General features: G+C 45.4%; 1 protein-coding gene across 9 annotated transcripts in view; it reads left to right on the forward strand.

Annotated features, from left to right (window-relative positions):
* Nucleotides 1-27,769, forward strand: part of AKAP9 (A-kinase anchoring protein 9) — a 234,048-nt gene that overhangs the window by 173,911 nt on the left and 32,368 nt on the right. For 7 of the 9 annotated variants that reach the window (XM_073581981.1, XM_073581974.1, XM_073581975.1 and 4 more), the window contains 7 exons: nucleotides 9,856-10,068; nucleotides 15,971-16,009; nucleotides 17,731-17,963; nucleotides 19,199-19,318; nucleotides 25,101-25,277; nucleotides 26,714-26,815; nucleotides 27,383-27,535. In XM_073581981.1, coding sequence (XP_073438082.1) covers nucleotides 9,856-10,068; nucleotides 15,971-16,009; nucleotides 17,731-17,963; nucleotides 19,199-19,318; nucleotides 25,101-25,277; nucleotides 26,714-26,815; nucleotides 27,383-27,535 — 1,037 coding nt within the window. The remainder of the gene's footprint in view (nucleotides 1-9,855; nucleotides 10,069-15,970; nucleotides 16,010-17,730; nucleotides 17,964-19,198; nucleotides 19,319-25,100; nucleotides 25,278-26,713; nucleotides 26,816-27,382; nucleotides 27,536-27,769) is intronic. The other 2 variants (XM_073581976.1, XM_073581982.1) reach the window with 1 other exon arrangement.

Genomic DNA, 27,769 nt, shown 5'->3' on the forward strand with positions numbered 1-27,769 from the left:
GTAAATGACAAATTCCACTCTGCTGCATCCATACTGCGTACACAATGCTGTTCACCTGTAAACTATTATTAGAGCCAGGCAATCTCTACGTCACCTGTGGTTTCATTGTTGCAGCTAATGATATACGTACTTTATTATTTTAAATGCTGGTTGTAGAGTCTTGTACTCCGGCCAGATGACTGCCAGTCTGAGCTCTCCACCTGATATTAAATATTACATTAAAGCCTTTTTTAATGTTGATAATTATCATTCATTTCATTCTCTTACACAATAAATATGAACAAAAAATAAAGTAAAGAAAAAAATATTTTTTTTTTCGTCTATATGTATAGTAGTGTGTAAAAGTTTTAGGCAGGTGTAAAAAATAAATTGCTGCAAGGTAAGAAAGCTTTAAAAAAAAAATATATATATATATATATATATATATATATATATATATATATATATATATATATTGAAGTCGTAATAGTTTATTTTTATCAAATAATAAAATGCAAAGTGAATGAACAACAGAGAAAATGTAAATCCCTTCAATATTTGGTGACCGCCCGTCGCCTTCATCACTTCTTCTAGGCACTTGCACACGGTTTTTGGATGAATTGGGAGGGAGGTTGTTCCAAGCATTACAGCCCGGAGGTAACCCTTGTCAGGGCAGTAATAGGCGCCATTTTTTATAGTAATTTTTGGCCGCGGGTCTTTAAATCCCCTTTTTCCAAGGTAAAGGAATGCAGCTGGGGTTATATTACCTTGGACTGCCTGCCCTCAGGACTGTTCTCCGCTCCATGTAGCTGCTGATGGATTGGACTGATAAATTCTGAGCGTGTCAATCATTAACTCTATGCAGGATGCTCCAAATGAATTTTAAAGGGGACTTGCCTGTGTGACATGTTTTTCAAATGCCCCAATGCCAATCAAATTAGGCAAAAAAATGTAGAATTATTGAGATTCCACTTGTCAAAATTTTGACCCCAGTAATATTTTTTTGAAAAAAATATCACTTCCATGGGAGCAAAAATTGGCAATTTAGGAAAACATGATTCGGGTGGGTGGTCATGCGTCTGCATGTATGCGATTGGCATACTTGCAGTCACGTGCCGACTAGACTCTCCTCCACTTCTTAATGTTGTAACAGAGCAGAGTCTAGTCTGCACGTGACCGCCCACCCGTTCAGGGTATGCAGAGCAATCGTGACAGGTTGCACATCGCATACTGTCACTAGTGGTCTGCAGTCATATAGAGTGACCGCACGCTTTTATTCCTAGTCCGGACAACACCTTAAACTTATCACCTTTCCATAGGATAAGATATAAATTACTGATCACTGGGGGTCAGACCACTGGGACCCCCAGCAATTCTGACATTGGGGCTCTGCAATAACAAAACCTGATCTCCATCTTTAATGAGGTGGAGGTGTGCATGCTTGTCCTCCGCTCCATTCATCGATAATGGGACAGATGGAAATAGGGAAGCACAATATTTTGGGAAAAATCCTTTAAAAGGTTGAGTTGATCACGGAGATCCTCCTGACAAGCTGTAACCTTTTAGGAAACCTCTCTAAGTCTTGGGGTATGTGCACACAATGTCTTTTCCACGCGGGTGAACTCGCAGAGGTTTTTCAAGAAGAAGACGCTTTAGGAAACGCCGGTGTTTTTTCCTCCCTGAAGTGTCTTTTTTATTCCTGAGCGCTGTTTCTGACATTTTTGGCCTCAGGCGGGTTTTTTCTTTTAGCCTTTTCATTCCTTTCAGCAATTAAGAAACTGCTAGCGGTTTTTGAAGCAAAGACACTGGAAAAAAAACGTTCAGAAAGAAGCCCAGGCGCCTTTTGAGTGTTCCCATTTACTTTTATTGTAAAGCATAGAGTAAAAAACTCCTGAAGAATGGTCAGGTCACTTTTTTTTGCGCACAAGTCAGTGTTACAAAGAAATGTAAAAGTTCATTCTTTTGAGCGTTTAGTTGGCGCTTTTTTCTCTTTCTCCATCCCTCTTTCTATGTCTCCCCTCTATCTCTCCGCTATCTCTTAATCCATCCCCCTCTCTTGTTCTCTCTGTCGCTCTCTACCTTTCTCCCGCTCTCTCTCCCTCCCCTTTGCGCTCTCTCCCCCTCGCCCCCTCTCTCCCCCTCGCCCCCTCTCTCCCCCTCGCCCTCTCGCCCCCTCTCTCCCCCTCGCCCTCTCGCGCTCGCTCTCGCGCTCGCTCTCTCCCCCTCGCGCTCGCCCTCTCCCCCTTGCTCTCTCCCCCTTGCTCTCTCCCCCTTGCTCTCTCCCCCTTGCTCTCTCCCCCTTGCTCTCTCCCCCTTGCTCTCTCCCCCTTGCTCTCTCCCCCTTGCGCTCTCCCCCTCGTGCTCTCTCTCCCCCTCGTGCTCTCTCTCCCCCTCGTGCTCTCTCTCCCCCTCGTGCTCTCTCTCCCCCTCGTGCTCTCTCTCCCCCTCGTGCTCTCTCTCCCCCTCGCGCTCTCTCTCCCCCTCGCGCTCTCTCTCCCCCTCGCCCTCTCTCTCCCCCTCGCCCTCTCTCTCCCCCTCGCCCTCTCTCTCCCCCTCGCCCTCTCTCTCCCCCTCTCTCTCCCCCTCTCTCTCCCCCTCTCTCTCCCCCTCTCTCTCCCCCTCTCTCTCCCCCTCTCTCTCCCCCTCTCTCTCCCCCTCTCTCTCCCCCTCTCTCTCCCCCTCTCTCTCCCCCTCTCTCTCCCCCTCTCTCTCCCCCTCTCTCTCCCCCTCTCTCTCCCCCTCTCTCCCCCTCTCTCTCCCCCTCTCTCTCGCCCTCTCTCTCCCCCTCTCTCTCCCCCTCTCTCTCCCCCTCTCTCTCCCCCTCTCTCTCCCCCTCTCTCTCCCCCTCTCTCTCCCCCTCGCCCTCTCTCTCCCCCTCGCCCTCTCTCTCCCCCTCGCCCTCTCTCTCCCCCTCGCCCTCTCTCTCCCCCTCGCCCTCTCTCTCCCCCTCGCCCTCTCTCTCCCCCTCGCCCTCTCTCTCCCCCTCGCCCTCTCTCTCCCCCTCGCCCTCTCTCTCCCCCTCGCCCTCTCTCTCCCCCTCGCCCTCTCTCTCCCCCTCGCCCTCTCTCTCCCCCTCGCCCGCTCTCTCCCCCTCGCCCTCTCTCTCCCCCTCGCCCGCTCTCTCCCCCTCGCTCTCTCCCCCTCGCTCTCTCCCCCTCGCTCTCTCCCCCTCGCTCTCTCCCCCTCGCTCTCTCCCCCTCGCTCTCTCCCCCTCGCGCTCGCTCTCTCCCCCTCGCGCTCGCTCTCTCCCCCTCGCGCTCGCTCTCTCCCCCTCGCGCTCGCTCTCTCCCCCTCGCGCTCGCTCTCTCCCCCTCGCGCTCGCTCTCCCCCTCGCGCTCGCTCTCTCCCCCTCGCGCTCGCTCTCTCCCCCTCGCGCTCTCTCTCTCCCCCTCGCGCTCTCTCTCTCCCCCTCGCGCTCTCTCTCCCCCCTCGCGCTCTCTCTCCCCCCTCGCGCTCTCTCTCCCCCCTCGCGCTCTCTCTCCCCCCTCGCGCTCTCTCTCCCCCCTCGCCCTCTCTCTCCCCCCTCGCCCTCTCTCTCCCCCTCGCCCTCTCTCTCCCCCTCGCCCTCTCTCTCCCCCTCGCCCTCTCTCTCCCCCTCGCCCTCTCTCTCCCCCTCGCCCTCTCTCTCCCCCTCGCCCTCTCTCTCCCCCTCGCCCTCTCTCTCCCCCTCGCCCTCTCTCTCCCCCTCGCCCTCTCTCTCCCCCTCGCCCTCTCTCTCCCCCTCGCCCTCTCTCTCTCGCGCTCGCTCTCTCCCCCTCGCCCTCTCCCCCTTGCGCTCTCCCCCTCACCCTCTCTCTCCCCCTCGCCCTCTCTCTCCCCCTCGCCCTCTCTCTCCCCCTCGCCCTCTCTCTCCCCCTCGCGCTCTCTCTCCCCCTCGCGCTCTCTCTCTCCCCCTCGCGCTCTCTCTCTCCCCCTCGCGCTCTCTCTCTCCCCCTCGCGCTCTCTCTCTCCCCCTCGCGCTCTCTCTCTCCCCCTCGCGCTCTCTCTCTCCCCCTCGCGCTCTCTCTCTCCCCCTCGCGCTCGCTCTCTCCCCCTCGCGCTCGCTCTCTCCCCCTCGCGCTCTCTCCCCCTCGCGCTCTCTCTCTCCCCCTCGCGCTCTCTCTCTCCCCCTCGCGCTCTCTCTCTCCCCCTCGCGCTCTCTCTCTCCCCCTCGCGCTCTCTCTCTCCCCCTCGCGCTCTCTCTCCCCCTCGCGCTCTCTCTCCCCCTCGCGCTCTCTCTCCCCCTCGCGCTCTCTCTCCCCCTCGCGCTCTCTCTCCCGCTCGCCCTCTCTCTCCCCCTCGCGCTCTCTCTCCCCCTCGCGCTCTCTCTCCCCCTCGCGCTCTCTCTCCCCCTCGCGCTCTCTCTCGCGCTCGCCCTCTCTCTCGCGCGCTCGCTCTCTCCCCCTCGCCCTCTCTCTCTCTCGCTCTCTCTCTCGCTCTCTCTCCCCCTCGCTCTCTCTCTCCCGCGCGCACTCTATCCCTCGCGCGCTCTTTCTCTCCCCCTCACGCGCGCTCTCTATCCCGCGCCCGAGCTCTCTCTCTCTCCCCCTCGCTCTCTCTGCATCCATCTCACAGCAGAAAAGTAACATTATGGAGTCCTCCCCTTCCTTCTTGTCCAGGCTTTCCTGATTTATTCATGTACCGTGTTTCGCCCTTCAGTGCTGTAATCATTGATGGATTTCTAAAATCTGGTTTCGGACATGTTACCTGTAAAGAGCGTTATCAGCTCTCGGCAAAAGAGGTTTGGAAAGTGGTGAAGAATTAAAACTTAAAGGGAAGCTGTCCCCCCATTTCAGCCCTATCGGCTGCCGGCACCTCCATCAGGGGCTTATCTTCAGCATTCTGTAATGCTGTAGATAATAAGCCCCTCGATGTAACCTGAAAGATAAGAAAAATGAGTTCGATTATACTCACCCCGGGGCGGTCCGGGTCCGGTCTTGGTCCGATGGCTGTCGCGGTCCGGTCCGGCGCCTTCCATCTTCATACGATGCCGTCCTCTTCTTTGCTTCCCATCATGGCTCCTGTGCAGGCGCACTGCTCTGCCCTGTTGAGGGCAAAGTACTGCAGTGCGCAGGCGCCGTGAGAGGTCCTGCGCACTGCAGTACCGTAAATCTACATCAGTGGGGCGTACAGTAGTAATTACTCCCCTGCTGGGTTCAGAATATGCAGACCTGCCTCATAGATTGGGGGTCCCAGGATGGGGTGGTCTTTGACGTAAATTTGCCTATGAGCCTGCTGCGTCCTCCTTGTTTCAGGAGCTTTAATGAATGAATGATGACTCCTGTTCTGCAGCAGTGACCGATAACGCCACCGTCTGGAGGCTTTACAGGTTATTAGTATGTTTTGTCAATAGCAGAGAACATTTCACCAACAAGAGGACAAATGATCAGAGGGATTTCTTATTGTGGAAACAGTGTCTCCATAGAGGACGTAGCAATAGTCGCCAGGTGTCAGAATCCTTCACGTACGGCGAGCAGATGACAGCTGGAATTCAGAGACAATGCTATAAAACCTGCACGGACTTGTCAATATTTATCTGGGCTGAGCCCTTAATAAGTGATGTGCACGGAGAGAACGGCAGATATAGGAGATTTATGTCCTTGCTTTCAGGGTTAATGACTTGTGTCAGCGCAGTTATGTGCATCATCCATGTTCTCCTAGCAATGCATGTACCATGTAGGTGGATGGCCGCCCGGCCTCATCCTGCTAATCCCATCACATCTCTAGGCGGAGGTAACATTGTGTGTGAGCGAAGTGTGCACCATAGTGCCAGTGTGTACTGCTCAAAAGTGTCAAGTGATCGTCTCCATAGTACAGCTTCATTGCTGTCCGCATTCTCCTCCAAACACTATTTCACTATTTGCAGGTAGAATAAATCTGCAGAAGTTCAGTTTTAAAGTGACAGATTTTTTGTAGGACTGATTCTAAGTAAGATGCTGTATTATACTAAAGAGCTGCACTCACTATTCTGCTGGTGCCGTCACTGTGTACATACATTACATTACTGATCCTGAGTTACATCCTGTATTATGCCCCAGAGCTGCACTCACTATTCTGCTGGTACCGTCACTGTGTACATACATTACATTACTGATCCTGAGTTACATCCTGTATTATACTCCAGAGCTGCACTCACTATTCTGCTGGTACCGTCACTGTGTACATACATTACATTACTGATCCTTAGTTACATCCTGTATTATACTCCAGAGCTGCACTCGTTATTCTGCTGGTGCAGTCACTGTGTACATACATTACATTACTGATCCTGAGTTACATCCTGTATTATACTCCAGAGCTGCACTCACTATTCTGCTGGTGCTGTCACTGTGTACATACATTACATTACTGATCCTGAGTTACCTCTTGTATTATACCCCAGAGCTGCACTCACTATTCTGCTGGTGCCTTCACTGTGTACATACATTACATTACTGATCCTGAGTTACATCCTGTATTATGCCCCAGAGCTGCACTCACTATTCTGCTGGTGCAGTCACTGTGTGCATACATTACATTACTGATCCTGAGTTACCTCCTGTATTATACCCCAGAGCTGCACTCACTATTCTGCTGGTGCCTTCACTGTGTACATACATTACATTACTGATCCTGAGTTACATCCTGTATTATGCCGCAGAGCTGCACTCACTATTCTGCTGGTGCAGTCACTGTGTACAAGTACATACATTACATTACTGATCCTGAGTTACATCCTGTATTATACTCCAGAGCTGCACTCACTATTCTGCTGGTGCCGTCACTGTGTACATACATTACATTACTGATCCTGAGTTACATCCTGTATTATACTCCAGAGCTGCACTCACTATTCTGCTGGTGCAGTCACTGTGTACATACATTGCATTACTGATCCTGAGTTACATCCTGTATTATACTCCAGAGCTGCACTCACTATTCTGCTGGTGCCGTCACTGTGTACATACATTACATTACTGATCCTGAGTTACATCCTGTATTATACTCCAGAGCTGCACTCACTATTCTGCTGGTGCAGTCACTGTTTACACACATTACATTACTGATCCTGAGTTACCTCCTGTATTATACCCCAGAGCTGCACTCACTATTCTGCTGGTGCAGTCACTGTGTGCACACTGTGTGCACACATTACATTACTGATCCTGAGTTACATCCTGTATTATACCCCAGAGCTGCACTCACTATTCTGCTGGTGCAGTCACTGTGTACATACATTACATTACTGATCCTGAGTTACATCCTGTATTATACCCCAGAGCTGCACTCACTATTCTGCTGGTGCCGTCACTGTGTACATACATTACATTACTGATCCTGAGTTACATCCTGTATTATACTCCAGAGCTGCACTCGCTATTCTGCTGGTGCTGTCACTGTGTACATGCATTACATTACTGATCCTGTACTGACCCCGAGTTACATCCTGTATTATACTCCAGAGCTGCCCTCAGGATGTATCTCAGGATCAGTAATGTAATATATGTACCCAGTGAGTGCAGCTCTGGAGTATTATACAGGTTATAACTGTGGATCTGTAATGTAATGTATGTACACAGTGACTGCTCCAGCAGATTAGTGAGTGCAGCTCTGGAGTATAATACAGGATGTAACTCAGGATCAGTAATGTATGTACACAGTGACTGCACCAGCAGAATAGTGAGTGCAGCTCTGGAGTATAATACAGGATGTAACTCAGGATCAGTATTGTAATGTATGTACACAGTGACTGCACCAGCAGAATAGTGAGTGCAGCTCTGGGGTATAATACAGGATGTAACTCAGGATCAGTAATGTAATGTATGTACAATCATGGCCAAAAGTTTTGAGAATGACACAAATATTAATTTTTACAAAGTCTACTGCTTCATTTTTTCTAATGTCAATTTGCATATACTCCAGAATGTTATAAAGAGTGATCAGCTTAACACCAATTACTTGCAAAGTCAATATTTGCCTAGAAAATGAACTTTATCCCCCAAAACACATTTCAACATCATTGCAGCCCTGCCTTAAAAGGACCAGCTAACATCGTTTCAGTGATTGCTCCATTAACACAGGTGTGGGTGTTGATGAGGACAGGGCTGGAGATCAATCTGTCATGATTAAGTAAGAATGACACCACTGGACACTTTAAAAGGAGGCTGGTGCTTGGCATCATTGTTTCTCTTCTGTTAACCATGGTTATCTCTAAAGAAACACGTGCAGTCATCATTGCGCTGCACAAAAATGGCCTAACAGGGAAGAGTATCGCAGCTAGAAAGATTGCACCTCAGTCAACAATCTATTGCATCATCAAGAACTTCAAGGAGAGAGGTTCCCTTGTTGCCAAAAAAGGCTCCAGGGCGTCCAAGAAAGACCAGGAAGCGCCAGGACCGTCTCTTAAAAGTGTTTCAGCTGCGGGATCGGGCTACCAGCAGTGCAGAGCTTGCTCAGGAATGGCAGCAGGCAGGTGTGAGTGCATCTGCACGCACTGTGAGGCGGAGACTCTTGGCGCAAGGCCTGGTCTCAAGGAGGGCAGCAAAGAAGCCACTTCTCTCCAGAAAAAACATCATGGACAGACTGATATTCTGCAAGAGGTACAGGGAGTGGACTGCTGAGGACTGGGGTAAAGTCATTTTCTCTGATGAATCCACTTTTCGATTGTTTGGGACATCTGGAAAACGGCTTATTCGGAGAAGACGAGGTGAGCGCTACCACCAGTCTTGTCTCATGCCAACTGTCAAGCATCCTGAAACCATTCATGTGTGGGGTGGCTTCTCAGCCAAGGGAATGGGCTCTCTCTCAGTCTTGCCTAAAAACACAGCCATGAATAAAGAATGGTACCAGAATGTCCTCCGAGAGCAACTTCTCCCAACCGTCCAAGAGCAGTTTGGCGATCAACAATGCCTTTTTCAACATGATGGAGCACCTTGCCATAAAGCAAAGGTGATAACTAAATGGCTCAGGGAACAAAACAGAGATTTTGGGACCATGGCCTGGAAACTCCCCAGATCTTAATCCCATTGAGAACTTGTGGTCAATCATCAAGAGACGGGTGGACAAACAAAAACCTTCAAATTCAGACAAATTAAAAGCATTGATTTTGCAAAAATTGACTGCTGTCAGTCAGGATTTGATCCAGAAGTTGATTGAGAGCATGCCAGGGAGAATTGCTGAGGTCCTGAAGAAGAAGGGTCAACACTGCAAATATTGACTTGCTGCATTAACTCATTCTAACTGTCAATATAACCTTTTGTTACTCATAATATGATTGCAATTATATTTCTGTATGTGATAAAAACATCTGACAAACACACATAAAAACCAGAGGGCAGCAGATCATGTGAAAATATAATATTTGTGTCATTCTCAAAACTTTTGGCCATGACTGTACACGGTGACTGCACCAGCAGAATAGTGAGTGCAGCTCCGGGGTATAATACAGGATGTAACTCAGGATCAGTAATGTAATGTATGTACACAGTGACTGCACCAGCAGAATAGTGAGTGCAGCTCTGGGGTATAACACAGGATGTAACTCAGGATCAGTAATGTATGTACACAGTGACTGCACCAGCAGAATAGTGAGTGCAGCTCTGGGGTATAACACAGGATGTAACTCAGGATCAGTAATGTAATGTATGTACACAGTGACTGCACCAGCAGAATAGTGAGTGCAGCTCTGGAGTATAATACGGGCTGTAACTCGGGATCAGATATCTGACACCTGATGTTGTTCAGGAAACCTGATCAAATGTGAACTAATGTAACGAAATAATAAACTAAATCAATTATTGTGTGTAATTTGCAATTTTCTGGATGTTCTTGATATAAACAGATTTTTTATGTTTGCTGCACAGACTTTCTTGCTCTTGAGATTCCACTCACCGTTCTGTCCCCCATTGCTATTTCCAGGCCTCCTCGATGGCTACACAGACGAAAGAGTCTTTCTTGATAAGCAAATGCAGGAAAAGAGCGACCTGATTCGGCATCTTGAACAGGAGCTGCAGAGTACAGGTAACAGGTTGCAGGATCTGGAGCAGGAGCGGCAGCTGATACAAGAGGAGAAGGAGCTGCTGTCCCGCCAGAAACTGGCTCTGAAAGCTGATGCAGCGCCCGCTGAGCAACGTAGGTATCCCTGCCCGAAAGGCTCATTGTACCAATCATATAAGTCTGGGGTCAGATCACATTATTACACATTGTCCCCGCACCCAGAACACCAGAGCGGCTTTATATATATTGATCAAACCTTAATTGCTCCAAAAAGTTGTTTTACCCTTCACAGCAGTGCAGCAGGACAACATGTAATTCTATATATTCCTTCTCTTAAAGAAGGATGAATTTATTGATCAGACTAGTGTATAGGTCCTTGTACAACCATAAAAATTTGTTTTGTCGTAATGTGAAGTGTCAGCGCCGAGAAACTGAGCTTTGTAGCCATATGTAGATTACCTGGGAAGTGCATTGTGGGCGTGTCTGCAACCAATGTATGTTGGTACCCCGCCCCCATGCATTTCTAGGCTAATTTACCTGTACCTACAAAGCTCGATTTCTCATTGCTGGAACATGGGATTGCTTCAAAACAGGTATCATTCTTATTGTTATTTAAAACCGTAGTAGAAAATATTGTTAGGAAATTCTTAGCCGGTTCCCATTGCATTCTGTGCGGCCTCCTTTAGCTGAGAATATTGAGTTCAGTATACACCAGTATGCAGCAAGCTCCTTAGCTCCCTCTAGTGGTGCTAAAATTCACAGCTTGTACATTTTAATCCTGGTTCATATTTTATTACTGAATTTCTGGGTCTGAAGAAGAACATGTAGAGTTTGTGTTATCCAAAATTTGCTTTTTGGGTATGTTTCCTATTCTTAAACTAAGTCCACATGGGAGTGAACGCTGCATACTACTTGCAGTAGAAAATCCGTATTTATCCTGCTCCATGTGTTTGTGAGATTTTGTGAAGTCTTATCCATAATGTTGGTATCGTAATACTCGGCGGATTTTCTGTATGCAATTCTGCTGAAAAATCTGCTGCCTGTCTACCCTTATGGATGACCCCTTAAAAAGGTTGTTTGTGCTAAATACAATGTTGACCGGGCATTTCTACTTTCCAAAAATGGCAATATCTGCCCAAATCGCCTACGGAAACCCCTTATGGATCCTGCATAGGCCGCCCTATGTCCTGCACTGCATCGTAAGTGATGGCACCGTTGAACCATTTACCATTTCCAGGGCCACAGCAGACTGTGATTGGCTACAGTGGTCACGTGACTTTAAAAATATATCATCGGATGTCTCTCTGGTGCACTGTTCAAGTCACCTGACCGCTGCAGCCAGTCACAGGCAGCAGTCGTCCTGGGACAGGTGAACTGTAATGTCATCACTTTCGGTGCTTGGTGCAGACTGGATTTTTGGGGCTCGCTGCAGATCAATAGGGCAGATTTTGTTGTTTTCAGAGATTATCTAGGCCCCGGACCTTTAAATGGAACCTTTCAGCTATTTTTTGCTATGTAATTTGAGAGCAGCATAATATAAGGGCTGAGAGCCTGATTCCTGTGTTTTGTCACTCACTGGGCTGCTTGTTGAGTTTCAGTAAAATCAGTGTCTAGTACAATTCACTAGAGGACTAATTGTCTCCTGCCTTGTAATCCTCCTGCTCTGTATAGCCCCGCCCTCATCACTGATTGGCAGCATTCTGCCAGTGTGCACCGCAAGCAGCCAATCAGTGGTATGGGCGGGGTTATACAGGGCTCAGCATTCAGAGCTCTGCTAGATCTGCAGGAGAGAAAACTGGGATTTTATGAAAACTGCACCAAGCATACCAGTAAGTGACACATCACTATAATCGGGGTCTCGGTCTCTACTGCATGCTACTCTCAGATTACATACCAGCCAACCTGCTGACAAACTCAATTTTAGTGGTGACTGATCTTGTTTTATGATTTAAACCAATTGGTTTCCTTTTCAGGCACTTTCTATAGTAAATCCTTTCTCCTGACATGTCTGTTGTAGTAAATACTTGCTCCTAAAGAAATAACCACTCGGCATCATCTTTTTTTTTTTTTTTTTTTTTTTAGACGCTTGCATGGTGCTGTTCCTCCATTGGTCCTCTTGAAATATGTGAAGAATTTATATTTATCATATTGAGATTTATCATTCACTTGCCAGCAGTGGGTGTCCCTACTCACTCAGCATTGATTGGACATGGTCAGGCACGTCGAAAAGTGAAATGGTAACGCCCAGTTGACAACTTATTCTTAGCTTTACTGGAGGAATAATAATGATGGAACAGCATAATTGCAGCATAATATAGGAAAAATGGTAATAGTTTAGTTATTCTTTAGATATGTCAGGAGAACGGATTATACAGTTAGGTCCATATATATTTGGACAGAGACAACATTTTTCTAATTTTGGTTCTAGACATTACAACAATGAATTTTAAACAAAACAATTCAGATGCAGATGAAGTTCAAACTTTCTTTCAGCTTTCATTTGAGGGTATCCACATTAAAATTGGATGAAGGGTTTAGGAGTTTCAGCTCCTTAACATGTGCCACCCTGTTTTTCAAGGGACCAAAAGTAATTGGACAATTGACTCCAAGGCCATTTCATGGACAGGTGTGGGCAATCCCTTCCTTTTGTCATTCTCAGTTAAGCAGATAAAAGGCCTGGAGTTGATTTGAAGTGCGGTGCTTGCATTTGGAAGGCTGTGAAGGAAACATGCGGTCAAAGGAGCTCTCCATGCAGGTGAAACAAGCCATCCTTAAGCTGCATAAACAGAAAAAAAAACCCATCCGAGAAATTGCTACAGCATTAGGAGTGGCCAAATCTACAGTTTGGTACATCCTGAGAAAGAAAGAAAGCACTGGTGAACTCATCAATGCAAAAAGACCTGGGCGCCCACGGAAGACAACAGTGGTGGATGATCGCATAATAATTTCCATGGTGAAGAGAAACCCCTTCACAACAGCCAACCAAGTGACCAACACTCTCCAGGAGGTAGGCGTATCAATATCCAAATCTACCATAAAGAGAAGACTGCATGAAAGTAAATACAGAGGGTTCACTGCACGGTGCAAGCCACTCATAAGCATCAAGAATCAAAAGGCTAGACTGGACTTTGCTAAAAAAAAAACATCTAAAAAAGCCAGCACAGTTCTGGAAGAACATTCTTTGGACAGATGAAACCAAGGTCAACCTCTACCAGAATGATGGAAAGAGAAAAGTATGGCGAAGGCGTGGTACAGCTCATGATCCAAAGCATACCACATCATCTGTAAAACACGGCGGAGGCAGTGTGATGGCTTGGGCATGCATGGCTGCCAGTGGCACTGGGTCACTAGTGTTTATTGATGATGTAACATAGTAACATAGTTATTAAGGTTGAAGGGAGACTTTAAGTCCATCTAGTTCAACCCATATCCTATCCTAACTTGCCCTATCATGTTGATCCAGAGGAAGGCAAAAAAAACCCATGTGGCAACAGTAAGCTTCACATTGGGGAAAAAAATTCCTTCCCGAATCCACATACAGCAATCAGACTAGCTCCCTGGATCAACGCAATATTAAGGAGACTAGTGTATATACCCTGTAATATTATACTTTTCAAGAAAGGCATCCAGTCCCTTCTTAAATTTTAGTAGTGAATCACTCATTACAACATCATATGGCAGAGAGTTCCATAGTCTCACTGCTCTTACAGTAAAGAATCCGCGTCTGTGAGTATGCTTAAACCTTCTTTCCTCCAGACGTAGAGGATGCCCCCTTGTCCCCGTCACAGGTCTAAGAGTAAAAAGATCATTAGAAAGGTCTTTGTATTGTCCCCACATATATTTATACATTGTAATAAGATCACCCCTAAGCCTTCGATTCTCCAAACTAAATAACCCCAAGTGTAATAACCTGTCTTGGTATTGCAGACCCCCTAGTTCCCTAATAACCTTGGTCGCTCTTCTCTGCACCTGCTCCAGTTCAGCTATGTCTTTCTTATACACCGGAGACCAGAACTGTACACAGTATTCTAAGTGTGGTCGCACTAGTGACTTATATAGAGGTAAAATTATGTTCTCCTCATGAGCATCTATGCCTCTTTTAATGCATCCCATTATTTTATTTGCCTTTGCAGCAGCTGCTTGACTCTGGCCACTAAATGTGAGTTTGTCGTCCACCCATACACCCAGGTCTTTTTCAGTGACTGTTTTGCCCAGTGTTTTACAATTAAGCACATAATTATACAACTTGTTCGTTCTACCCAAGTGCATGACCTTACATTTATCCCCATTAAAGCTCATTTGCCATTTTTCAGCCCAAGCTTCTAGTTTACATAAATCCTCCTGTAATATAAAATTGTCCTCCTCTGTATTAATTACCCTGCAGAGTTTAGTGTCATCTGCAAATATTGAAATTCTACTCTCTATGCCCCCTACAAGGTCATTAATAAATATGTTAAAAAGAAGCGGGCCCAATACTGACCCCTGTGGTACCCCACTGCTAACCGTGACCCAGTCCGAGTGTGCTCCATTAATAACCACCCTTTGTTTCCTATCCCTGAGCCAGCTCTTAACCCACCTACACATATTTTCCCCTATCCCCATTGTTCTCATTTTATGTATCAACCTTTTGTGTGGCACCGTATCAAAAGCTTTTGAAAAGTCCATGTACACCACGTCCACTGCATTCCCTTGGTCCAGACAGGACACAGGACAGAAGCAGCCGAATGAATTCTGAGGTATTCAGAGCCATACTGTGTACTCAGATCCAGCCAAATGCAGCCAAACTGATTGGTCGTCGTTTCATACTACAGATGGACAATGACCCAAAACATAAGGCCAAAGCAACCCAGGAGTTTATTAAAGCAAAGAAGTGGAATATTCTTGAATGGCCAAGTCAGTCACCTGATCTCAACCCAATTGGGCATGCATTTCACTTGTTAAAGACTAAACTTCAGACAGAAAGGCCCACAAACAAACAGCAACTGAAAACCACCGCAGTGAAGGCCTGGCAGAGCATCAAAAAGGAGGAAACACAGCGTCTGGTGATGTCCATGAGTTCAAGACTTCAGACAGTCATTGCCAACAAAGGGTTTTCAGCCAAGTACTAGAAATGAACATTTTATTTACAATTATTTAATCTGTCCAATTACTTTTGGTCCCTTTAAAAACAGGGTGGCACATGTTAAGGAGCTGAAACTCCTAAACCCTTCATCCAATTTTAATGTGGATACCCTCAAATGAAAGCTGAAAGTTTGAACTTCAACTGCATCTGAATTGTTTTGTTTAAAATTCATTGTCGTAATGTCTAGAACCAAAATTAGAAAAATGTTGTCTCTGTCTAAATATATATATGGACCTAACTGTATTTAGAAGCATTAGTCTTTCCTGTTTTTTTTTTTTTTTTTTTTTATTTTAATTTTAACTAAAGATTCCCCCCCACCTCGAAGTATAACTTGTTCTCTGTTGTGTCCAGAGCCCCGTTGCTCTCCTTTCTCATCAGGTAAGCCCTCAATGTGACAGGTCCTGATAAAGCAAGCAAGTGTTACAGGCAGCATTGGCTTGCTGCTGCCGTGACTGCATGACCATGATGATGTCATCCGTCGGCTCTGCTTGCTGCTGCCGTGATGTCATGATCATGATGTCATCCGTCGGCTCTGCTTGCTGCTGCCGTGATGTCATGATCATGATGTCATCCGTCGGCTCTGCTTGCTGCTGCCGTGATGTCATGATCATGATGTCATCCGTCGGCTCTGCTTGCTGCTGCCGTGATGTCATGATCATGATGTCATCCGTCGGCTCTGCTTGCTGCTGCCGTGAGGTCATGATCATGATGATGTCATCCGTCGGCAGATATTTTCTTGGGGCCTGTGCATTGGGTGTAACTTAGCCTTTACATGTAATACTCGCACCACATTCTCCTGTTACTATTCACCCCCCGATCTTCCCTTTGCTGCTCTCTCTTCTCTCCAGCATTGACAGAAGAACTGTACACGGCATGTGAATTACACTGCATTTGTTTTGTTCTCTATTCTCCCAGGCTTAGTAGAAGCTGCAGTCGTTGCAGCTCCCAAAGAAGGTTTGTTTGTACCCCCTGCATGGCCAACCTCTAATCGGGTGTTTTAATGGCTACGATTTGGGATTGAACTAATTCTCTGGCTTTTTGGGCTCCTTGATACCTTGCACTAATCCTCGCTTTCTAAATTGCCGGCTCCTGTGCCTTAACCACTCCTCCTGCGGTGCTCCAAACCCCTTTTGCTAGCAAGGGGTTAAACTCTCTACCTCTCATTAACACGCATCTCAACCATCATCTTATCATCATCCAATCATCGCTCCCCTAGTGACTCTACCCCCCCCCCCTTTTTCCTTGTTTCGGAAATCTATCCAACCCCCCCACTACCTCCACTTCCCTCCAAACTTCCAGATTTGATTGATCGATCTCCTCATTTTGGCACTATATTGCATTGCATCACAGATGATCGCTCACGTAAGATGATGGTAATAGGCAGGGGGTCGCCGGAAACGGTGATTTTTAAAGAAAATTGCATATTTTGTTTTTCGGTGATTTTTCTGTTCATACGTCTAAATCATCTTTGTGACGGTTTCTCTCTTCCTGATATAACAGCACCCGGTGAAAGTTTTGCAGTTTGTTCCAAACTCCAAAGCGTGAAAAAGTGTTGATATATATATATATATATATATACTGTATGCCTAACTGCACCCGGTGCACTGGACGCTCACGTCCCGGCTTTCATCATGAGGCGGAAAAACATTGGATCTCTGAGAGTGTATCAAAAGTAATTAAAAAAAAAAAATTAAAAATTTGGAAATATTTGTAACATCTACAAATAATTTTGATATTTAATCTTTAAAGGGAAGCTGTCAACAGGTTTTCCGTTATTTACTGCAGCCAACACCTTAATTCCCGTCCCTACAGTTGTGAAACACGGTTTTCTGAAGGCCCCACTGCATGCAAATCGGTGCAAGGATCGGTCAGATCGCTGTTTCCGGATTGCACTCAGCACCACCTCGGCCACCCCTGACATCTCCCACAGATTGTATGGAAACATCATCTACTTCAATCAAAGGTGGGGGGTGACAATTGCAGGCAGAAAGGTGGTGCCGGGCATGCTCCGGAGACATCCATCGGACTGCACTCTCATCCCAGCGCTGTGCAGGGGAACCACAGCATGGCGCAATTCAAGTGGGACTGCAGAATCCAGTGCTGTGGTCCCTTTATTTTAGGGTCACAAATGCAACATGCGGTCAAAGGTGGCGCCATGTCGGAAATAAAAGGCCATGTTGTGGACAGCCCCTTTAAGTCCCATGTTGTCTTTTGAGTGCACCAAGGGAGTAGTTATTAGGATAACCTGCTCGAATACAGCTACAGAGAACATAAGTAAGCCAGGTCGGCAATAAAGTGAATGCCATGACCATGGTTCATCTGCATTTAGATTTAATTATATAACTCCTGCCATATATAACGTACATTTGTGAGTGCTGCAAATTATATTTTTATATTGGGTAAAACCTCTTTATATATAATTTGTCACGTTTTTTTTTTTTTTCTATTACCAAAAACCAGTTCTCTTATTACGCTTGCCATATATATACCGAGACACACGGCACACTTGATACAGACGTAGATGTCACTTGCTCGAAAAATCTAAAACCTCCAACACTTCAGCACCATCCAATGTTTTTCCTGCCATGAGCATTGGGGTTATTGAGATTCTACTGATAGGAGGGCGTCACCTTTGAATAGGGATTGATGGGATTGTATGTCACCTCCCTGAACAGAGTTGCTGGAAGAGACGGAGAAGCTGCTGATGGAGAAGATCGAGGTTCAGCGTCAGGCGGAGAAGGACTCCGGAGACCTCCACAAACACGTCAAGGTTCTGGAGGTGGAGCTGGAGGAGCAGGTGAACCGGTATACAGACTTGGAGCAGGAGAAGAACGCTGACCTGGAAGATCTCCGCCAGAAGAACCTTGCTCTGGAAAAACAACTGGAGAAGACGCGTCGCTTCCTAGACGTAAGTAAGCAACTTATGGACTACAAATGTGATCATCCCAGTTTGAGATTATATATGTACGGTATGTGTGTGTGTATATATATATATATATATATATATATATATATATATATATATATATATATATATATATATATATATATATATATATGTGTATATGTATATATATATATGTGTGTGTGTGTATATGTATGTGTGTATGTATGTGTTTATATACATATATATATTATTATATTTTCACATTCAATCTCCAACGCGTTTCGCTTACTATAAGCTCCATTAGTAGTACCAAATAAATACAGTAAATATTGCGCTTTACTCCCCCTCCCCTGGTCCACAACTGAATCTCCACCCTTGCCCCTGGTGTCTGTTGTTAGGCTGCAGCGTTGATGTCATGTCCACAGCGCTGCAGCCAATCTGCTCGTACTCAAGACTTCAAGTTGTATAGCGGGTTTCCTCATCTTACTGCACTGTGACGCAGCACATGTGTGATTGTACCGTCATCACCACCCAGGGTGGACATGGACAGGGTAGACAAGGCAGAGCAAGCTCAGGAGCACCAGCCGCTAACACAGCAATGTTTTTTTTTTTTCATTAAAAGTATGAATATTTCTGGCCATATATAATATGATAGAATAATGGCCGCCTCCTGCTTCTGTCTCTGTTGCCCATAGCAACCAATCACAGCGCAGCTGTCATTTTGTAAACAGGTCTGGTAAAATGGAAGCTGCTCTGTGATTGGTTGTTATGGGTAACCAAGAGCCAGGAAGAGGATTCCTAGTGGGAATATATAGGAAATGTATACAGAATTGGAGGAAGGGCACAAATCATATTTATGAGTATACTAGTTAAAGGTACGCCCCTCTGTCAGCTCTGCCCCTGGGACTTCTGCAGCGCTGCATCCCCTTCACTGTTTTACCTCTGCACAGAGTCGTCTCTGACAACGTAAATGAGGCCGGCTGCAGTTCCCTTTACAGCCAGGTAGTCACAGCGGCGCTATGCAGGAAAAAAGAGAATTCAGCGCTGCAGCCTCATCACACTTGGGGGGGATCTTAGAGGTCAAACGCCCAATATCATTAAGTGAGGGCATATCTTATCAATTTATTGATGTGTTATATGTGCTCCATTAGACTTTATATTTCTTTATACATGTATTTTGTTTCCTATTAATGCCCCTCCGCTCATTTTGTGTTTTGTTTTGTTTTTTGTTTTTTTTTGGGGGGGGGGGGATACAGGAACAGGCGGTCGATAGGGAACACGAGAGAGATGTATTTCAGCAAGAAATCCAGAAACTAGAGGAGCAACTAAAAATGCCACAAAGACACCAACCCGTCACTGACACTCAGAGCACCCAGGTAGGAGGTCGTATCCGCCCGCCGACATTGCACCGGGAGATGTTACTGTACCTGCAGTTCGCCAATAGCCAGAACTAAGGCTGCGTGCGCACCTGCAGAAAACTGCTGCAAATACTGATGTGTTGGCAGGAAAAATCACTGCAGAAAATAGTTTGTCACATTTTTTACATGCTTTTTGATTGCAGATTACCCTCCTACTCATTAGTATGGGTGAAATCTGCAGCAAAAAAAACGCTATAGCATGTTCTGCTGTTTAGGAAAGGTGGTCGGTCTCCAAGACAACAAGCTGTAAACATAAGAAGTGTTAATACCTCAAGAATGATGGAAAAAAAATTAGCAAGCATTAAATTGCAAAAATGTTTGTATTTAAAGCCTCTATCCGACAATCCAATTTTATGGAGCTGGGAGTAACTCTTTAAGGTCCAAACTATTTAGGACGTGCAATGATGGGTACATTCCAATTTAGGCAATTATGTATGTAGTCATCCTGGACTACCCTGACTAGTTGTGGCTCACTGCAACTCTTGTGGCCATAAAAAGTCTAAAGAATACTATGCAATTATGACAATTTCCAATGACTTGACACTTCCGGCACATAAGTCACATTGTTTACGTGTTAATTAGCTGCGGAATGCCACTATATTGTCAGGAATTGGATGCTTTTTTTTTAAATGTATCTTACATCGATGTGCTGTGTATGGATTTGAAGTGTTTACTTAACCAGGTATAGCCTGCAACACCGGACTTGGCCCGTAGACAATTTGCTGTAAAATACGGCACTTCTAAGGAATGGGGTGATCTAGAATGGTCCAAATCTTTAAAGGGGTATTCCCATCTCCAAGTTCCTATCCCAATATGTAGTAGATGTAATAATAATATTAGAAAATGCTGCCAATTAGAAATGTAGAATAGTTCTTCTGATTCTCTATGTCGCTTACCCCATATAGGCCATTGAAGTCGCTTAGGTATCCCTGGTTACGACTACTCATATAGTGTTACTGTAAGTAGTTGTAGCCATGGAATAGCCAAGATACTGCAGTGCCATACATTGGGTAAGCGACATAGCGAATCAGAAGAACTATGCTACATTTCTAATTGGAGATATTTGCTAATATTATTATTACTATACCTACTACATGTTGGGATAGGATCTTGGAGATGGGAATACCCCTTTAAGCTGGTGTAGAAGAACCAGGCATTCTTGTAAAGTGAAAGACTATTTTTAATTGTATACACAATCCAAAGTATATTCCAAAATGCTGTCACGAAACAGGCGTTTCTGGGAACCAAGACTTTTTTTCTTTTTTTTAAATCCTGACAACCCGGAATGACTCCCCTTATTTTGCCTATTTGAAATATCTATTCTTAAACATTTTTTTTTTCTTATATGCTTTTATTTTCTATGATAACTTTTTTTTTAATGTATTTATTTTTTAATTTCTGTTTTCCATACTTGATTATCAGCAGCCATCTTCTTCTGAACTGTGAGCAGCTGAAAATATCCTTATGTCTTCTACGGGGAAAGTGTTTTGACTCGTGAGCATGTTCAGTGACCTGTGCAGAGGTCCATGTGCATGGAGAGAAGAAGAGGAGGGGAGGAGCAGAGTTTTCCTTTTTCTCTATGAGTTCATTTTGTGTTGAGATTTCTTTTAACCCCTTCATGACCAAGCCTATTTTGACCTTAATGACCTGGCCATTTTTTGCAATTCTGACCAGTGTCCCTTTATGAGGTAATAACTCTGGAACGCTTCAACGCATCCTAGCGATTCTGAGATTGTTTTTTCGTGACATATTGGGCTTCATGATAGTGGTAAATTTAGGTCGATAATTTTTGCGTTTATTTGTGAAAAAAACGGAAATTTGGCGAAAATTTTGCAAATTTCGCAATTTTGAATTTTTATTCTGTTAAACCAGAGACTTATGTGACGCAAAATAGTTAATAAATAAGATTTCCCACATGTCTACTTTACATCAGCACAATTTTGGAAGCAAAATTTTTTTTCTGTTAGGAAGTTATAAGGGTTAAAAGTTGACCAGCGATTTCTCATTTTTACAACAAAATTTACAAAACCATTTTTTTTAGGGACCACCTCACATTTGAAGTCACTTTGAGGGGTCTATATGGCAGAAAATACCCATAAGTGACACCATTCTAAAAACTGCACCCTTCAAGCTACTCAAAACTACATTCAAGAAGATTATTAACCCTTCAGGTGCTTCACAGGGACTAAAGCAATGTGGAAGGAAAAAAATGGACATTTTAATTTTTCCAACAAAAATTTTTTTTTTTAGCATTTTTTTTTTTCATTTTCACATGGGCAGCAGGATAAAATGGATCCTAAATTTTGTTGGGCAATTTCTCCTGAGTACACCGATACCTCATATGTGGACATAAACCACTGTTTGGGCGCATGGCAGGGTGTGGAAGGGAAGGAGCACCATTTGACTTTTTGAATGGAAAATTAGCTCCAATCGTTAGCGGTTGCCATGTCGCATTTGGAGAGTCGCTGTGTGCCTAAACATTGGAGCTCCCCCACAAGTGACCCCATTTTGGAAACTAGACCCCCCCAAGGAACTTATCTAGATGCATAGTTAGCACTTTGAACCCTCAGGTGCTTCACAAATTAATTCGTAAAAAAAAAAGTACTTTTTTTTTAAAAAAAAATTTCTTTTAGCCTCAATTTCTTCATTTTCACATGGGTAACAGGATAAAATGGATCCTAAAATTTGTTGGGCAATTTCCCCTGAGTACACCGATACCTCATATGTGGTCATAAACCACTATTTAGGCGCACGGCAGGGCCCAGAAGGGAAGGAGCGCCATTTGACTTTTGAATGGAAAATTAGCTCCAATCGTTAGCGGACACCATGTCGTGTTTGGAGATCCCCTGTGTGCCTAAACAATGGAGTACCCCCACAAGTGACCCCATTTTGGAAACTAGACCACCCATCTAGATGTGTGGTGAGCACTTTGAACCCCCAGGAGCTTCACAGAAGTTTATAACGCCGAGCCGTGAAAATAAAAAATAATTTTTTTCCTCAAAAAATGATTTTTTAGCCCGCAATTTTTTATTTTCACAAGGGTAACAGGAAAAATTGGACCCTAAAAACTGTTGTCCAGTTTGTCCTGAGTATGCTGGTACCCCATATGTGGGGAGGAATCGCTGTATGGGCACACGTCGGGGCTCGTAAGGGAAGTAGTGACGTTTTGAAATGTGGAATTGATGGAATGGTCTGTGGGCGTCATGTTACGTTTGCAGAGCCCCTGATGTGTCTAAACAGTAGAAACCCCCCACAAGTGACCCCATTTTGGAAACTAGACCCCCCAAGGAACTTATCTAGATTTGACTTTGAACTCCAAAAGTGCTTCACAGAAGTTTATAATGCAGAGCAGTGAAAATAAAAAATCACTTTTTTTTTATTTTCACAAATGTAAGAGGAGAAATTGGACCCCAAATGTTGTTGTCCAGTTTGTACTGAGTATGCTGGTACCCCATATGTGGGGGGAAAACCTCTGTTTGGGTACACGGTAGAGCTCGGAAGGGAAGGAGCGCAGTTTGACTTTTTCAACGCAGAATTGGCTGGAGTTAAGATCGGACACCATGTTGCGTTTGCAGAGCCCCTGATGTGCGTGGAAATCCCCCACAAGTGACACAATTTTGGAAACTAGACCCCCTAAGGAACTTATCTAGATGTGTGGTGAGCTCTTTGAACCACCATGTGCTTCACAGAAGTTTATAACACAGAGCCATGAAAATAAAAAATCATTTTTTTTCCACAAATATAATTTTTTAGCCCACAATTTTTTATTTTCCCAAGGGTATCAGGAGAAATTAGACCCCCAAAGTTGTTGTGCAATTTTTCCTGAGTACGCTGATACTCCATATGTTGGGGTAAACCACTGTTTGGATACATGTCAGGGCTCGGAAGGGAGGGAGCACTGACTTTTTGGACGCAAAAATGGCTGGAATCAATGGTGGCGCCATGTCGCGTTTGGAGACCCCCTGGTGTGCCAAAATAGTGGAAACCCTCTCAATTCTAACTCAACCCTAACCCCAACAAACCCCTAATCCCAACCCTAACCCCAACACACCCCAACCCTAATCCCAGCCATAACCCTAACCACAAGCCTAACCCTAATCTTAACCCTAATTCCAAACCTAACCCTAATTCCAACCCTAACCCTAATTCCAACCCTAACCCTAATTCCAACCCTAACCCTGATTGCAACCCTAACCCTGATTGCAACCCTAACCCTGATTGCAACCCTAACCCTGATTGCAACCCTAAGGCCTCTTTCACACATCAGTTTTTTGCCTTCAGGCGCGATCCGGCTTTTTTTTGTAAAACCGGATCCGGCAAAATGCAATGCCGGATCCAGTTTTTCCCCATTGACTTGCATTAGCGCCGGATCGTGCCGGATGGCATTGCGTTTCATCCGTTTTTTGCCGGATCCGGCAACTTGTCTCATTCCGGCGTCTGGAAAAAACGGCTACTGTAACGTTTTTTGTCTCCGGCGAAAAAGCCGGAAGCGCCGGATCCGGCGCTTCCAGCTTTTTGCTACAATGAAAGTCTATGGGCGCCGGAATGCGCCAGATCCAGAAAAAGACGGATCCAGCCACCGGATCCGGTTTTTTTAAGTCTGCGCATGCTCAGATCCAATTGGCCAGCCCCCAGGAACAGATATAACCTGCTAGACGGATCCGGCAGAAAAACGGATCCGTTTCTACAGTTCTCCAAAATTTATGCCGGATCCGTTTTTTCAAAAAATAGCCGGATCCTGCCTGACGGCAAAAAACTGATGTGTGAAAGTAGCCTAACCCTGATTGCAAACCTAACCATAATTATAACCCTAACCCTAAAGGAAAAATAAATATATTTTCTTTATTTTATTATGTGTCCCTAGCTAAGGGGGTGATAAAGGGGGGGCTTTATTTACTTTTTTTGTATTTTGATCACTGTGATAGTTTATCACAGTGATCAAAGTGTACCTGTAAAAAGAATGAATGACTCTGCCGACCAGCAGATCCGCGGGCACACTGCGCATGCGCCCGCCATTTTGTAAGATGGCGGGGCCCATGGAGAGAAGACGGCGGGACACCGGGAGGTACCGGGACTCATCAGGTACCGGGGGGCTATAGGGGGCGATCGTAAGGCAGGGGGAAGCGGAGGGGGAGCAGATTATTGCGGCGGCTGCCGATCGCCGCCGTCAGAAGGTGCCGGGTGGGGGGGCGGATCACGATCTCCAGGCATGGCCGATGCTATTGCAGCATCGGCCATGGCTGGATAGTAATATTTCATCAAATTTCATTGATGAAATATTACTATCGCTCTGATTGGCTGTTTCACTTTTAACAGCCAATAAGAGCGATTGTAGCCACGTGGGGGCGAAGCCACCCCCCTGTGGTAAAGTACAAATCCCCCTGTATCTGCGGGTCTGGTGCCCTTTCAGTGACCCCAGTCACCCGACCCGCCGGGGGCTTTAAACTCATGACGCTACATAGGCGTCACTGGTCATAATGGCACAGGTATTCATGACGCCTATGTGGCGTCATTGGTCGGGAAGGGGTTAAAGGATACCCCCAACTTTGATCACTTTGTGATCAGTGGGGGTCCGATATCCAGGACACCACTGATTCTGACAGTGACCTTCACAATACACCTGCTTCATAAGGAACTGTATACACAAAATAAGAAGGCATTCATACCATGCAATAAAAGTGCACTTTATTATAATTACATTTTTTTAATTAATACTTTCCTTGATATGGGTCATTTATAGGTTGAAAAACTAGAAAGCAACCTTAAAGAAAAGACTGACAGGTGCAGCGAACTTCTGCTGTGCAAAGAGCAGCTCCAGCGAGACGTCCAAGAGAGGAATGATGAGATTGAGAAGCTGGAGTGCAGGATTCGGGAGCTGGAGCAGGCTCTGATAATCAGCACTGATGGCTTACAGAAGGTAAGACTTTATATTATACTGCCCGCAGCATGCAGCACACCATATCGGGATTGCATCTCACATGCGCCATGTACAATATACACTACATATTCCTAGAATCGCCAAACCCACACTCCTCCATCAGACGCAGATAGAGTTGTGTGATCCAGAGAAATAACGTAGAGGAGCAGCATCCAATCAGGGTGAAAAAAATGTACAAAAGTTAATCTGCCATTAAAAAGACATACAACGTTTCGACCACAATTGGTCACAATTGGTCTTTTTCAAGTATTGTGGTCGAAACGTTGTATGTCTTTTTAATGGCAGATTAACTTTTGTACATTTTTTTCACCCGGATTGGATGCTACACCTCTACGTTATTTCTCTGGATTTTTTATGTCCAATTGGGTCCTTGGACTGGGAGCGTGCATCTCCTTCATTCTGAATGTGCTGTCGGCTGTTTTCTTTTCAGAGTTGTGTGATCCGTCACTGCACAGAACACTTCTCCTCCAGAGTCCAGTGGTGGCGGCTTCACACCACTCCATCTGACTCTTGGCATTGTGCTTGGTGATGTACGGCTGCATGCAGCTGCTCGACCATTACGTTCCCAGCGAGGGCACAGTATTTGTGCAGATTTTGTACCAGAGGAGTTCTGGACTCTGCAGTTATGGAGTCAGCAGAGCGGTGGTGACTTTTCTGCCCTCTGCTCCTCAGCACTCGGCCCCCTGCTCTGTAACGTTATGGGGTTTGTGACTGATTTGCTGCAGTTCCTTCCACTTCTCAAAAATATCACTCACAGGTGATGGGGAAGATTCAGGAGGAAGAAATTTCATGAACGGACTTGTTACACTAGTGGCTCCTTTTACTAGACTGCGCTGGGATCAGTGAGCTCTGGACCGCCAGCCGCTCTTACATATTAATAAAGGCAGATGGCATGTGGGGGGCCGGGGGTTATATACCGGAGGCGAGTGGCAGGATGTTATACACCATGGGCAAGGGGTCAGATATTATAGATCGGGGTGCAATGGAGTAAAATGTTATTCACCGGGGGGCGAGGGGCTGGATGTTATATACTGGGTTGGTGAGGAGACTAATGTGATTCATCAGGGGGCCGAGGGGCCAGATTTTATACACAGTGGAGGGACCAGATATTTTACACTAGGGGGGAGGGCAAGGTGCCAGATGTTATTCACCAGGGGACGAGGGGCCAGATTTTATATATCGGGGCGTGAGGGGGCCAGATATTATACACCATGGGCAATAGGACTGAATGAAAAACTTCTATTCAGATATTAGGACATGTCCCAATACTTTTTCCATATGGTGTGTCACCAATGGAATAATATATTAAAGTAGCCGTATAGCCAGAAGTGGCAGATAGTGTCTGTGATGAAGTATACATCCCCTTATTACCTTCTGAACCATACATGAAGCATCTTTCTGAATATATTTCCAAGGTGGAAAGAAGACCTTCCGTGGTGATCGGACTAAAGGGAGAAATGCCTCTGGAAGCACAACTGCAGGTGGAGAGAGACGCAACGGACAGAAAGGAGAAGGAGGTGACTTGATTGCTTTGTGTTAAATTTAATATGTTACATGTTCCCCCGTTTCCCCTGTCTCCGCAGTCACCTGGATTTTAAACTGTGTTTGGTGCTACAAATTAAGGTCCATTAAATTAAAAGAAGCCGAGATGCAATACCAGACATAACCAATTGACAGTAAGAAAAGAGACAAATATTTCTGATCTTGGATGTCACGTTTTAATTGTCTCTTATCTAACATCCACTTTTAGTATTAACCTCTAAGACTGCTATGGATGATATCTGAGATTTCCAAAACAGCTCTACTCTTTTCTTCTGGTTGTATTAGGTATTACGTCTCATTCCCATTCATATGAATGAGGCCAAAAATAAATGTTTTGGGGAATATTTGTGTACTTGAAGCATGGAGGTCATAGTTAAGCCACCTTGCACATTAGGGTGCTGCCACCTCCACCAGTATTTAGCCATACACATTAGATAATCACAGGTATAAGGGTATTTTAGGGGGAAGGGGGGGCCTTGAAGATCTATTGGCCTAAGTGTCTGTAATCACAGCTATTACATTCCTTCATTTTTGTCCGGCAGATCACAAACCTGGTGGAGCAGCTTGAACAGTTCAGGGAAGAGCTGGAGAATAAGAATGAAGAGGTTCAGCAGCTCCACATGCAGCTGGAGATCCAGAGGAAGGAGGCTGACACCCGTCTGCAGGAACTGGAGCAAGAGAATAAAGTGCTAAAGGTGAGATAATCCTGCGTTGCATACGGGTTTTCTTATTATTTTGCATGTAAAAGTCATTATTAAAGGGATATTCCCATCATTAAAATTACAGCATTGATAATTCTCAGATTGTGAAGGTCTAATCACTGGGAACCTCAGTAATCTCAAGAACGGACCACTGTTAGAGCCCCTATTAATGGAGGTGAGGTCAAGCGTGGTCTTCTCCGTTGAATTGGTCTATGGGGCTGCTGGAAA

Source organism: Dendrobates tinctorius, unplaced genomic scaffold (assembly GCF_039654945.1).
Source record: "Dendrobates tinctorius isolate UK_male_01 unplaced genomic scaffold, ASM3965494v1 ptg000070l, whole genome shotgun sequence".
Classification (NCBI taxonomy): domain Eukaryota; kingdom Metazoa; phylum Chordata; class Amphibia; order Anura; family Dendrobatidae; genus Dendrobates; species Dendrobates tinctorius.